Raw genomic sequence first — 15,008 nt, 5'->3', positions numbered from 1 at the left:
TAATTTTTTTTTTTTTAGACACATAGATATTTATATATAATCACATTCATCTCAAGATCTGCTCTGGGAGACAGTCATTTTCTTACCCATGCTACAGATAGAGATGTTGAGGCTCAGCGAGTTGAAGTGACTGCCCAAGGTCACCCAGCTGGTTGCCCACAGGTTCCTCTCCCCTTGCCCCCTCACCCCTGAAGAAGCCAGACATCTCTTGTTTTGAGCAGAGACTAGGTATACTCTTTGTGCCGAGTTAAACATGATGCTGAAAAGAGGAAATATGTGGAAACTACCACATCTTTGGGCTGTGAGTTATTCTCAGTATAAAAAACCCCTAGTTCTAGGTAGGAACTGCGCTCTGAGGAACAGCAGCTGTGGGTGGAAGAGCCCAGAGCTGGGGACACCAGCCACAAAGTTCAGAGGAAGGAAGGAAGGAAATGGCTATTTTTGATGTCTTCTCGGGCACCCTTTAGGCCTCATCCCACCCAGCAGATCAGACCACCTGACTGCTCAAATCTCAGAGTGACTGCCCTTCTCTGCATGACCCTTCCCAGAACCGCCCCCATTTACCTCCTCCACCTTAGCACCTTGCCGGGTATACTCCCACCAGGCATACTCTGACCTCAGGGCCTTTGCACTGGCTATCTCTCTGCCAGGAACACTTCCCAGGCATCAGAATGGCCCATACTCTGTCTGACCTCCTCCCGCCTTTACTCAGTGTCATCTTGATGAGGCCTCTTCCGACTACAAGTGTGAAAATGCAGTCCACCCCGACCCCTTGTTGCAGTTGTTAGGTGTCATCAAGTCAGCTCCAAGTCACAGCACCCCATGACAAAGAGAAGGAAACATTGCTGGGTCTCGAAGCATCCTCATAATCATTCTCGTATTTGAGTCCATTGTTGCAGCCACCATATCAGTCCTTTTTGTGGAGGGTCTTCCTCTGTTTTCGCTGACCCTCAACTTTACAAGGCATGGTGTCCTTCTCCAGGGACTGGCCCCTTCTGATGACATGTCCAAAGTACATGAGACAGTCTTGCTAGCCTCGCTTCTGAGGAGCACTCTAGCTGTACCTCTTCATCCTCCTTCCCATACTGCTGGACTTTTCTCCCTGTTGTGTCCTGGTTCTTTGACACAATATATTGTCTACTGATGCCTTCACCGCTGGAATGTCAGCTCCCAGAGGGTAGGACTTTGTGTCTGTTCTGCCCATGGTCGTCTCCCCTGGGCCTAGCATCTAATAGGTGAGCAATACATAACTGATGAACAAACTCTTTAATGAACCCTTCAGTCTTAATTATCTATGCTGTGCTGCTACAACAGAAAATTACCACTCATCTGTCAGTTTGTCGTACTGTGGTGGTTTGCATGTTGCTATGATGCTGAAAGCTATGTTCCCAGTATTTTAAATACCAGCAGGGTACACCGATGGTGGACAGGTTTCAGCTGAGCTTCCAGACAAAGACAGACTAGGAAGAAGGACAGACTACGGCGAGTTATTTAGTCACTGAAAACCTTATGAACAGCAGTGGAACACTGTCAGATAGCACCAGAATATTGAATATGAAAACATGATAATTAGCATCAGAATATTATGAACTATAGTGCTGGAAGATGAGCCCCTCAGGTTGGAAGGCCCTCAAAATACGACTGGGGAAGAGCTGCCTCTTCAAAGTAGAGTTGACTGTGATGATGCGAATGGAGTAAAGCTTCCGGGACCTTCACTTGCTGATGGGGCAGAACTCAAAGTGAGAAGTAACAGCTGCAAACATCCATTAATAACCATGACAAAGAATGTATGAAGTATGAATCTAAGAAAATTGGAAGTTGTCAAAAATGAAATGGAATGTGTAAACATCGATATCCTAAAAACATTAGCGAACTGAAATGGACTGGTATTGCCCATAATGAATTTGACAATCATGGTTTACTATGCCAGGAACAACCAACTGAAGAGGAATAGTGTTGCATTCATCATCAAAAAGAACATTTCAAGATCAATCTTAATATATAATGCTGTCTTGATAGGATAATATCTATATGCTTACAAAGAAGAGCAGCTAATACCACTATTATTTAAATTTACATACAAAACACTAAAGCCAGTGATGATAAAATTGAAGATTTCTACAAACTTCTTCAGTCTGAAATTGATCAAACATGCAATCAAGATGTGTTGATAATTACAGGTGATTGGAATGCAAAGGTTGGAAACAAAGAAGAAAGATCAGTAGTTGAAAATATGACCTTGGTGATAGAAACGATGCTGAAGATTGCATGATAGAATTTTGCAAGATCAATGACTTGTTCATTGCAAAGACTTTTTTTAAAAAACAATATAAAAGACTACTACTATACACCTGGATCTCAAGAGATGAAATACACAGAAATCAAATTGGCCACATCTATGGGAAGAGATGATGGAAAAGCTCCATATCATCATCCAAAACAAGGCCAGGGACAGACTGTGGAATGGACCATTAATTGTTTATATGCAAGTTCAGGTTGAGGCTAAAGAAAATGAAAACAAGTCCACAAGAGCCAATATATGACCTTGAACTTGTCCCACCTGAATTTAGAGATCATCTCAAGAACAGATTTGATGAATTAGACACTAATGACCAAAGACCAGAAGAGTTGTGGGATGACATCAAGAACATCATACAGGACGAAAGCAAAAGGTCATTAAGAGGACAAGAAAGCAAAGACCAATGTGAATGTCAGAAGAGACACTGAAACTTGCTCTCCAATATAGAGATGCTAAAGCAAATGGAAGAAATGAGGACGTAAAAGAGCTGAACAGAAAATTTCAATGGGCAGCTCAAGAAGGCAAAGTCAAGTATTATAATGAAATATGCAGATACCCGGAGTTAGAAAACCAAAAGGGAAGAACATGCTCAGTATTCCTCAAGCTGAAAGAATTGAAGAAAAAATTCAAGCCTTGACTTGTCATATTGAAGGATTTGATAATGCACTGGACTGCAAAGTCGGTGTGAATGGCAAGGTCAGAGGTTCAAGCTCACTAGCTGCTCCTCAGAAACCCTATACAGGGTCGCTATGGGTAGAAATCGACTCAACAGCACTTAACAACAGCAACAACAATAGGAAAAATATTGAATGATGCAGAAAGCATCCAAAGAAGGTGGAAGGAGTTCACAGATTCACTGTACCAAAAAGAAATGGAAAAAGTCCAAGGTGCACTGAAGTCATTGGCAAAGAACAAACCTCCAGGAATTGATGGAATACAAATTGAAATCTTACAACACTGGAAACAGTCATCTCTGGTCAAGCAATTTGGGAAAAGCTACCTGGCCAACTGATTGGAAGAGATCCATATTTGTGCCCATTCCAAAGAAAGGTGACCCAGTGGAATGCAGAAATCATCAGACAATATCATTAATATCACATGTAAGTACAATTTTACTAAAGATAATTAAAATATGGCTGCAATAATACATTGATAGAGGTTCAAGCCAGAATCAGACGAGGACATGGAATGAGGGATATCATTGCTGATATCAGATGGATCTTGGCAGAAAGCAGAGAATACCAGAAAGAGATTTTCCTGTGCTTTATTGACTACACAAAGACTTTCAACTGTATAGATCATGACAAGCTCGGGACAACATTTCAGAGAATACATATTTCAGAACACTAAAAATTGTGCTCATGAGGAAACTGTACCTAGACCAAACAGAACCATGGAACGCTCAATGGTTTAAAATCAGGAAAGATGTGTACCAAGGCTGTATTCTGTTACCATACTTATGCAGCTTGTGTACTGAGCACATAATCTGAGGAGCTAGGTTATAGGAAGAAAAACCGTGGCATCAGGATTGGTGGAAGACTCATTTACAACCTGTGATATGTAGGTGATACGACCTTGCTCTCTGAAAGCAAAGAGAACTTAAAATACTTACTGATGATGAAGATTAAAGACTACAGCCTTCAGTATGGGTTGCACTTCAATGTAACGAAAACAAAAATCCTCACTGCTTGGAGCAATAATAATAACATCGTGATAAATGGAGAAAAGATTGAAGTTGTCGAAGACTTCCTTTTGCTTCGATCCACTAACAGCACTCATAGATATATATAGCAGTCAGGAAATCAAATGGCATATTGCATTTTACCAATCTGCTGCACAAGACCTCTTTAAAGTGGTAAGCAAAGATGTCAGTTTGTGGAATGAGGCCTGCCAGACCCAAACCATGGTATTTTCAATAGCCTCATATGCATGTGAAAGTTGGACAATGAATAAGGAAGCCCAAAGAAGAATTGATTGCATTGGAGTTATGATGTTGGAGAAAAGTATTAAAGGTACCATGGACTGCTGCAAGAACAAACCAATCTGTGTTGGAAGAAGTACAGCCAAAATGCTCCTTAGTAGCCAGAATAGTGAGACTTCATCCCTCATACGTTGGACATATTATCAGGAGGGACCATTCCCTCTAGGACATCGTGCTTGGTAAAGTGAAAGGTCAGAGGAAAAGAGGAACTCCCCCAAAGAGATGGATTTGTAGTGTCAGCAGTAATGGGTTTAAGCTTAGCAACAATTGTGAGGGTGTCGCAGTGTTTCATTCTGTTGTGCATAAGGTTGCTATGAATCACAGCCGACTCGACAGTACCTACCAACAACCTACCAATAGCAGAACTACCCCATGTGGATGCCTTTAGCAAGCATACCTGTACCCTCTCACCGTTTAGGAGGCTGGAAGTCCAAATTCAGAGTGGCGGATCTAGGAGAAGGCTTTCTCTCTTTGTCAGCTCTGGAGAAAATCCTTGTCTTCCTTCAGTCTGTATGCCCAGCATTTCTTGGAGATCTCCATGTGTCTTGACATCAGTCTTTCCCAGGATCTAGGCGCTTCCCAAGGCAGGGACCGCAGGCCCAAAGAGCTCACGCCACTCCCGGATCTTCTTTCTAGGTGGGAGTTGCTCCCTCTGAGCTCTGCTTGCCTGTTTAATCTCTTTTATATCTCAAAAGAGACTGACTCAAGATATAACCTAATCCCATAGATTTCACTCAGCCTCGTTAACACCTTAGAAGTGAGAGTTTACAACACACACCACTGAGAAGTGAGAGTCCAGGTCCAGCTAAACTGACAGAAAACCTTAACTCTCACACCTTCCAATGACCTCACAAGATGGAGCGAACTCCTCCAAGAGGCTGGGACTCCAAGGTGAAGGGATTCAACCCCAGCCCTTGGAAGGTCCATGGCAGAGCCAAGATTCAAATCTGATTTCAGGCTCTGAATGAGGCTAGCATTCCCTGGCTGTGTGGTTCTTGAGAACATTCCAGAATGAACACGAGTGACCATGTGCAGTTGCCTATTTTTAATTTTTATCAAATAAATTCATGAAAACAAATAATAAGAAAACTGCTACTGGTACTGTAATTTTATCAAGGAAAGTATTTTAAAAGAAATACAAATGACATAATTCAGAATAGTCCTTTATGTTAAATACATTTTAAAAGATTTTTTTTCTTAAGGATTTTATTGTGGATTGAGTGAACATTTACGGGGCAGATCATCAGTTTTACATTCAACATATCATATACCTAGTTTCATTACAATGATTATAATCCCCTCCATGTACCATAGCCAGATTTTTTTAAATGAAAAATAAAGTAATCCTCTGTTCTTTATCTATCTATCTATCTATCTATCTATCTATCTATCTATCTATCTATCTATCTATCTATCTATCTATGTCATTCACTTGAAGTCTGATTAAAACATTGGTCCAGGCTGTGTGACCTTGTGTAGCTAATTAACCTCTCTGGGCCTCAATTGCCTCATCTATAAAATGGGAAGAAGAACATCCCTGACATCAGAGAGACATAAGGATTAAATGAGGAGTCCAGATTATTAACTGCTAACTTAGAGGTTGGGGTTCAAACCCATCCAGTAGCTCCACATGAGGAAGAACTGGCAATCTGTAAAGATAACACCCTATGGGGCAGTTCTACTTTGTCCTACAAAATCGCTATGAGTTGGAATCGACTCGATGGCACCTAACAACAACAGTGCCAGCGAAGGACCCAGCTATTGTTGTTAGTAAAGTGTAAAAGGGAATAAGTAAGCCATATGCCAGTCTAGCATAGTGGTTACGAATCAGGCTGTGAACCTTAAGGCCAGCAGTTCGAAACTACCAGTGACTCTGTGGGAGAAAGATGAAGCTTTCTGCTCCCGTAAAGATTTACAGCCTCGGAAACCCTGTACAGGGTCGCTATGGGTTGGAACCGACTCGACGGCACTTAACAACAACAACAATGCCAGTCTTCAGGCAGGCATTTGAGGACCATCTCATCAAGGCAGGGCTGGAGAATGATGCTTGTGTGGGTCGGGAGGAGGGAAAACTGGGTACCCTTTCAGAGGTGAAAACCGGGGAGCACCAGTTGGGAGGCCAACTGACCGCTTGAGGGGCATTGCAAAATCTTCCCTGAAGAGTTCAGGGACAGGTCCCACCAGGCAGAGGTGGTACTGGGGTTAGGGCTTGGAGACAGGGAAGGGGAGGGGACCTCACGCAAGGTCCGACTTCTGTGTCCTATTCTCTACCCACCCTGGGGCCGACTTGAGCGGCTGCGACTGTTTCGAGGTCTCATCCCTGCTGTTTGCTTCCTAGGCTGGGCCCCGTCTCAGGTCCCCAGGCTTTCCCCAAACTGGTGACGATCCTGATGGCCTTTACCTCCCTCCAGCATCTGGAGTGAGTATCAGCCCTGCCCCAGCCTCCCCTCACCTGCCCACATGGAATACCCAGAGAAATGCCCTTCTCTCTGTCCCCTGCTGCTTCCTCCCTATGACAAGAGTCACCACGTGACCCACCACAGTGAAGGGACAGCAAACAGGAGTGCCTAGAAATCAAAACGTTTAGAGTCTTTCCCTCAGTGGCCTCCTTGGCTGCTCCCAGTAACCCCACGAGGCAGGGTACGGGCATGGACCCCTTGACAGTTGAGGAATTTGAGGCTTCAAGAGGTTCAGAAAGCTGCCCACGTTCACAGGGCTCCCAAGACAGGCCCACCAGGAGCTAGAACCTTGTCCCTCAGCTGTCCAGCTGTCTAGAAGCCTACCGCATAACCAGGGCAGGGGGGACAGAGGGGTCTGGGATCAGGGTGTGGGGTGGGAGGGGCCAGGTGGCTTCCTGAGGAGCACTGGCTGATGACACCATCTGATTGCACCTGTAGCCTGGACTCACTGAGTGACAACAAGATCGGGGACAAAGGTGTCGCACAACTCTCAGCCACCTTCCCTCAGCTGAAGTCCCTGGAAACGCTCAAGTGAGTGGACTGGTCCTGCCCTCCTGCCATATCAGCCCCCCAAAGCCCAGCTGGTTTGTTTTCATTCTGTCTCTCACGTGTCTGTCCATCCACCCATCCACTTAGTCCATCCTTCCCTAGACATTGACGCCTTCTCATACGTCCACTCAGTTCATCATCAACATCCGACTTCATTTATCTCAGGATTCCATGATTCAGTCATCCAGTGACTCACATCTAATCATGTGTTCATTCCATCAATGAGTATTTACCCAACAGCCACTGTGTAGAGGAGACCCAGCTTTGAACAAGACAGACAAAGTCCCTAACTTCAGAGATCTTCAGTCTCAGTGAGCAGACACAATAAGCCAGCAAGGAAACGTATGACCCCATAACTATTAAGTAGACAGTAGTGAAGGTCATGAAAACTGCACACGGGGCTGTGGCAGGAGAGATTGATTGGGATGTAGAGGGAAAACAGTCTTGTCAGAGTCAAAAAAAACCCAGAGCCACTCTCGCTGAGTCGGGTCCAACTCATAGGGAACCTGCATAGGGTTTCTGAGGCTGTAGATCTTCACAGGAACAAAAAACTCATCTTTCTCCTTTGGAATCACTGATGCGTGTGACAGCTGACCTTGCGGTTAGCAGTCCAGTGCTTAGCCTACAGCGCCACACCACGACCCCTGAGCAGTACATTTTAATAATTTTTGTCAGTGTTCTGGGCTTTGGGAAGTTGCTGATAAATAAGTTAGGGGGGGATTGTTGTTAAGTGCCACTGCATTGGTTCCAACTTATAGCCACCCTGTAAAGGGTTTCCAAGGAGCAGTTGGTGAGTTGGAACTGCTGACCTTGTGGTTCACAGTCCAGTGCTGATCCTAAAGCACCACACCAGGAGTCTAAAGGGGGATTGTCGTTGTTAAGTGACGTCGAGTCGGTTCATTTCATAGCCACCCCATATAGGTTTCTGAGGAGCAGCTGGTGAGTTTGAACCATTGACCTTGCAGTTCAAACCAACCAGTACCAATCATTAAACCTGGAGAGTATCATCAAAATCTGACCACAATTCCTTCCCTTCATAAGCATGATCAGGATGACCCCAGAAGCCACTGAGCATTCTTTGTGTGTAGGACACTGAGCCTCCTCCATTGTACTGAGCCTCCTCCATTGTTTTCTACTGTTCCAATTAGAAACTGTGACCCAAAAGGACTGCTCTCTCTCAGTCCTTCCTCCCTTCATCTCTTCCTTTCTTTTCCCCTGAGAAGGAGCAACATTTCATTACACATAAGACTAAGGAGCTCTGGTGGTACAACATAGGAGTGCTGGTGTGGTTTTGTGGGCTAAGTCTGGTCAGCAGTTCAAACCCACCAGCCTTTCCATGGCAGAAAGATGAGGCTTTCTGCTCCTGTCAAGATTTACAGCCTCAGAGTCAGAATAGACTTAATGGCAGTGGGATGGTTTCGTTGGTTGGTTGGTCTGGTTTGGTAGTGTAGTAGTCAAGCATTTAACTCAAAGGTCAGTGGTTCAAACCCACTAGCAGTTCCGTGGGAAAGAGATCTGGTGGTTGGCTCTGTAAAGATTGACAGGGTAGAACACCCCAAGGGGAAGTTCTGATTATGTCACATGGGGTTGCTGTGAATCTGAACTGACTTGATGGCACCTAACAAGAAACAAGCCTTTATTACGCACCTGCTATGTGCTTGGCACTGCATATAGGATACAGTGATGAGCTAGAAACAGACATGACTCCTCTCCTCGTGGAGTCCACTGCCTGATGAAGTAGAGAGGTGATCTACAAATACCACACACACACACACACACACACAATGATAGTGAGGGCGATGGGAGTGCTATGACATCATGCAGAGGGTGACGGGAGTGCTATGACATCATGCAGAGGTGGGGAGGAAGAGTGAGTTCTGTCTCTGCTTCAGCCCTCAGCCCACTTCCCGGAGGGGGTCAGCGCACGGTCCCATTCCTGTGTCACTACCCACCACTCACACAAGCTAATTGCATGTGGCCCATGGGCCACCCTGTGCTGAAGTGAGAGTTTCTGAGATGCCTGAGGGGGTGGAGACCCAGGTTTGGTTCTGACTCCGCCTTCGCTATATCCCTGCAGCCTGTCCCAGAACAACATCACCGACGTGGGTGCCTGCACACTTGCAGAAGCCCTGCCCTCCCTGGCTGCGTCCCTCCTCAGGCTGAGGTGAGTAATGGGCGGGGGCTGCAAGGTGGGATGCTGCTAGCATAGAAGCCGTGTGTCAGGCAGCCCCGCGGCACTGCCTTGCTCCACACAGGTACCATTTAACTAGAACCCAGTGAGAGCACAGCTCCCCGGGGCCTGAGGCATGCCGTGGCCTGGACAAGGGGGCCAGCATGACCCCAGGGAAAAGAGCATCGAAACCCTGGGCAAGTTGTTTCCTCATTCCCTGTCTCTGTTTTTACATCTGGAAAATGGGAACTGTCCACTACCCTCCTCAGAGAGTTAAACCAAGCCCCCATGTAAAGCTAACCCTGGTGCACAATAAACATCAGCCTTCTTCCCCTTGGGGAGGGCAGGAATAAGCGATTTCTGATGTGGGGCTGTAGGATCACTACTGGACTACAAGCCGCAAGCTCAATAGGTTAAACCCACCAGCTGCTCCTCAGAACCCTATACAAAGTCCCTGTGAGTCAGAACGGACTCAATGGCACTTAACGACAACAGCTTAAGTTAGGAAGGACCAGCCCCTGGAGAAGGACATCATGCTTGGTAAAATGAAGGATCAGCAAAAAAGAGGAGGACCGCCAATAAGATGGACCGACAGTGTCTGCAACAATGGGCTAAGCCCAACAACAACTGTGAGGATGGCACGGGACAGGCAGTGTTCTGTTGTACATGGGGCTGCTATGAGGCGCAATGGAGTTGATGGATCTGTGGCACTATGGGTTAATGCGCTGGACTATAAGGTCGGTTTGAAGCACACGAGGTTGGCAGTTCAAACTCACCAGCCTCTCCTCAGAAATCCTATGCAGGGTCACTATGAGTTGGAACCTACTCTACGGCACTTAACAACAACAGCAAACAGGTGATGTGGTAGTCTGCCTCTGTAAAGATTTACAGTCTCAGAAGCCCTGTGTCCTGTCCTATAGGGATGCTGTGAGTCGGAATCTACTTGACGGGAGTGGATTGGGTTTGGTTTCTGGTTGATTGTTTGTGAAAGGCTGACTGGAGTCCCTCACCTTGGGTCTGTCCTTACACTGCCACCTTCTGGTGGATCCTGGAGTAGCAGGTCTCACTTTGGGGTATTTTACTTGTAGCTCAGCCCCATCTTCTTGTTGTTATGTGCCGTGGAGTCGGTTCTGACTCATAGTGACCCTGCATCAGGTTTCCAAGGCTGTAAATCTTTGTTGTTGTTATGTGCCGTGGAGTCGGTTCCAACTAATAGCGACCCTGCACCGGGTTTCCGAGGCTATAAATCTTTACGGGAGCAGAAAGCCTCATCTTTCTCTTGTGGAACAACTGGTAGTTTCGAACTGCTGATCATGAGATTAGCAGCTCGATTCATAACCACTATGCTAAATAGGAGGCAGGCCTTGCCTTGTGCCTTATGGCTAACAAGGGGCCAAGCTTGGACCAGAACCCAAGTTGTCCACATCAGAATGGCCTGCTCTCCTCCCTCTCCAAGCTGGGGAAACATCCCTCCCACCTCACCCCCTGCCGAGGACAGCCAGAGTCAAATTTCCAGGGGAGAAAGCATCTAGTGCATTTAGTTATTGATGTTTCCATTCACCTGGCCTTCCAGCCAGGGCTACCACATACAGTTATACAGGTTGCGGACTGCACAATGCGTACTCACGTGATTGACACTCTGAGCTGTGTGGGACATGCAGTATTTGACTCTCACATGTCTCAGGGCCAGTGTGAGAAACTAGAGAAACAAGTGTCAGCAAGACAGCTGTGGGCCTTGCTTTAAAGTTTATTGCATAACAAGCAAGTAATCATCAATTGAATATTAAAAATAGTGATTCATACTGGGAAGGAAACTCACAGGGCCCCAGGAAAGAATGATGACCCACTGCTGTCTGGTCAATTCCAACTCATAGTGACCCCAACTCATAGGGTTTCGGAGACTATACAGGAACACACAGCCTTGTCTTTCTCCGGGGGAACCACTGATGGGTTTGAACTGCCAACTTTTCATTGAACAGCTCAGTGCTTCTTAACCCACTATCCCACCAGGGTTCCTTGAAGCATACAATGTTAGATTCATTAGGGAGATTGAGAAGCCCTCTGAGGAGGTGACTCTGTGAGACCCTAAAAATGAAGAGGAGCTGACCACATGGGGAGCTATAGGGAAGAGCATTCCTGGGAGAGGGAAGGGCAGGTGCAAAGGCCCAGAGGTTGTAAAGAGTTTGAGTCTTTAAGGGTCAGAAGGGCTGCTGTGATGGGTGTATAGTGGGTGAGGGACAGAAGGTAGGAGATGAGGTGGGAGAGGCCAGCAGAGACCAGATCATAAGGGGTCTTTGTAATCAGGGGAGGTCTTTGGAAGCAGGTGGGGGCAATTTGCACTGAAGAAAACATTTTGAGGCGTCTGAGATACCTTTATTCAGCATACCATCAAGGAAACTCTGCCCGCCCCACCCACACACTCAATATAATGCACACCCTAATCCCGATGACAGTCAAGTTTGAATGACTTGCATCTTGGCTTCCATGAAATGGGCAGATGGCTCTGCCTGTGTGGTGGTCCTAAGACACAGCAGGAGACCAGATTGCAAAGCCCCCTGCCTGGCTCTCCTCTGCTGCTGTTCCACACACAGGCCTGGAGTCCCAGGGCCAAGGCAGGCACACCCAGCGGAACGGCAGTGGCCTGTCAGTGGACACTGGCTGTGACCAAACAGCCACTTAGCCACTAGCAAACACCTGCTGTTTGTGACTCTGCTAATGGTGACTGGAAGTCACTGTGTGGCGCTGCAGGATAAGCACTGGGCAACTAACCGTAAGGTCAGCAGTTCAAACTCACCAGACGCTCTTCAGAAACCGTACACGGGGTCACTACCTGACTGCATTTAACAACAGCAGCGGTGGCTGCGTGCGCATCACAGAAGGCTGGGCCAGCCTAGTGACTCTGGGTTCTTCACTCCCTTCCCCAAACTCTGGTCACATCCTCTGAGGGCCAAAGCCTCACCCCAGCTCACATTGAAGTTCACTCCACATCTCTGTTCCAAGTGATTATTTCGCATGCGTTGTTACTCCACCTCACAATTACTCAGTGGTTGATGTTGCATTAATTCCAACTCATAGTGACCCCACGTTATACAGCAGAGCTACCCTATATGGTTTCCTAGGCCCTGGTAGCAATGGTGAGGCATTTGATTGCTAACCAAAAAGTCGGCGGTTTGAACCCAGCTGCCGCCCCGTGGGAGAACAGTGCGGCCGTCTGCTTCTGTGACGATGATAGCCTTGGAAGTTCTTATCTGTCAGAATCTTTATGACAGCAGATCGCCAGGTCTTTCTCCCGAGGAACCGCTGATGGCGTTACAACGACCCGCATGTCTCTGTCAAGTGCTTAACCACTGCACCACCAGGGATCCTAACTACAACTAAAGTTCTCTGTATCTGAGGATTCCACCCCGTTCTCTCTGAGTCAGCCAACCTCAGATCAAAAATAGCTGAATAAAACAAAAAATAAGAGGGAGATGTTTTCAAGTGCCTTCAAGTCGGTTCCGACTCATAGTGACCCTGTATAGGGTTTCTGAGGCTTTAAAAAAGTCTCTGCTAGAGCAGAAAGCCTCATCTCTCTCCCATAGAGTGGCTGGTGGGCTCAAACTGCAGACAGACCCTGTTGCTGGCAGCCAGTTCAGTGCTTATCATTAGGAGTGGCAGAGCTCCGGCAGGGAATGAGTGCTGTTTACATTGCATTGCCATTGTATTAGGTGTTATATAAGTGCTCTAGAGATGAGTTTGGTGATTCAAATTCACCCTCCGCTTCTAGGAAACCCTATACAGGGTCGCTATGGGTTGGAACCAACTCAACAACACTTAACAACAACAACAACAACAGAGATGAGTTAGTGTGTGTGGTAGGACGTGTGGAGCATCAGAGCGCTGGTAGTTTTAGTGGTTCAAACCCAACACTGCTCTGTGGGAGAAAGCGGTGGCATTCTGCTTCCATAGAGATTTACAGCTTGGACAGCCTTTGGGGAGATTCTACTCTGTCCTGCAGGCAGTGGGGTGCGGTATATAGGATATATGCAAATCCGATGCCATTTTAGCGAGAGGAGTTGAGTACCAGAGGGTTTTGGTATCTTCTGGGGTTCTGAAACCAATCCCCTATGATACCAAGGGAGGACTGTATCCATTTTATGGATCAACAGAGGAGTTAAGTGACTTGCAAAAGGTCACACAGGTAGGAAGTGGCAGATCAGGGATTTGAACTTAGGGAGTTGCCCTCTGACAGTTTCCACACTCTCAGCTGTCCCTCTCTGTCCTGCTACTTACCTGGACTCACTCCAACCCCAGGGAGCCTCAGCTGCCCCTTCTGTGAAATGGGACCAGTAATCCTGATTGGCTGTGGGTCCCCCAGCCCCCACACTGACCTCTGTTTCCAACAGCTTGTACAATAACTCCATCAATGACGCTGGAGCCGAGAGCCTGGCCCACGTGCTTCCCGACATGGTGTGCCTTCGAGTGCTGGAGTAAGTAGGGCAACCTGGGAGGTGGGTGGCAGGGGTCGGGGGTCCCTACCGGGCTGGGGTCCAGTTGTCGTGTTGAGACGTGTTGGGGTTGGCTGGGACTGGACAGTCCCCAGAGCCAATCCAGGCCCAAGATGGACTTCTCTCTTCAGTGTCCAGTACAACAAGTTCACGGCTGCCGGGGCCCAACAGCTCACCGCCAGCCTGAAGAAATGCCCTCACGTGGAGAAGCTGGCGTAAGTCTGGGGGCCCTGGTGTGAGGAGAGCCACTATCTCTCCAGGCATGCGCGTCAGGGCCTGCCTCTCCTGGAGTGCCCCTGGGCAGTCTGGCACTTCACCTGACAGACCCTTCTCTTCATCTGCCCCTACCCCAGGAGGTTTCCTGAGGCTTTAATTAATAAAGACACCTAAGTGTCGGCACATGAAAAGGTTCAATAAATACTAAGTCAGGTTGAACCATATGAACTTGCCTATAGCCTATCATTCTGATCTGCAAAATTGGCAATTTGGTATAGTTCAAACTCATTTATTGTTATTTTTACTGTGCATTAAGTCCTCATGATGTCTCAAGATCTAATGGCACAGTATACTCTTTCAAAACCGTTCCAGCCACATAACCACTTGCCTCTTCACATGTTCTTGTTAAGTGCTGTTGAGTAGGTTCTGACTCACAGCAACCCTGTATAGGGTTTCCAAGGAGAAGCTGGTGGGTTTGGACTGATGACCTTGTGGTTCACAGTCCAGTGCTGATCCTACAGGTGTCCTGCATCTTCATATAAAGCCCATTTTATAGATAAAAGAATAAAGCACAGAGAGGATAACTAACTTGATTGAGGGCATCCAGCCAATCAGCAGTGGAAAGAGATCTACAGAAAGGGGTCTCCAGATTCATACTTCTGTTTCTGACTAGGTGGGAAGTTCCCAGGGTCCTAGACTGGGTGGGAGGAAGACTGGGGCACCCTGCCTCCTTCGCCCTGGCCTCAGCCTCCCACCCTGCCATCCCTGCAGGATGTGGACTCCCACTATCCCGTTTGGTGTCCAGGAGCATCTGCAGCAGTTGGACTCCAGGATCAGCCTGCGGTGA

At 47.1% G+C, this 15,008-nt stretch overlaps 1 protein-coding gene across 1 annotated transcript in view; it reads left to right on the top strand.

Moving 5' to 3' along the window:
• CIITA (class II, major histocompatibility complex, transactivator) overlaps window positions 1-15,008 on the top strand; it is a 40,965-nt gene extending 25,957 nt beyond the window's left edge. Inside the window, exons 13-18 of the mRNA XM_006867244.1 lie at window positions 6,619-6,699; window positions 7,178-7,270; window positions 9,366-9,452; window positions 13,844-13,927; window positions 14,077-14,160; window positions 14,933-15,008. Of these exons, the coding sequence (XP_006867306.1) occupies window positions 6,619-6,699; window positions 7,178-7,270; window positions 9,366-9,452; window positions 13,844-13,927; window positions 14,077-14,160; window positions 14,933-15,008 (505 nt within the window). The remainder of the gene's footprint in view (window positions 1-6,618; window positions 6,700-7,177; window positions 7,271-9,365; window positions 9,453-13,843; window positions 13,928-14,076; window positions 14,161-14,932) is intronic.

The sequence above is a fragment of the Chrysochloris asiatica genome, unplaced genomic scaffold (genome assembly GCF_000296735.1).
Source record: "Chrysochloris asiatica unplaced genomic scaffold, ChrAsi1.0 scaffold00102, whole genome shotgun sequence".
Taxonomy (NCBI): domain Eukaryota; kingdom Metazoa; phylum Chordata; class Mammalia; order Afrosoricida; family Chrysochloridae; genus Chrysochloris; species Chrysochloris asiatica.
The sequence above is the reverse complement of the archived record's forward strand: the minus strand, read 5'-3'. Positions and strand labels throughout refer to the sequence as shown.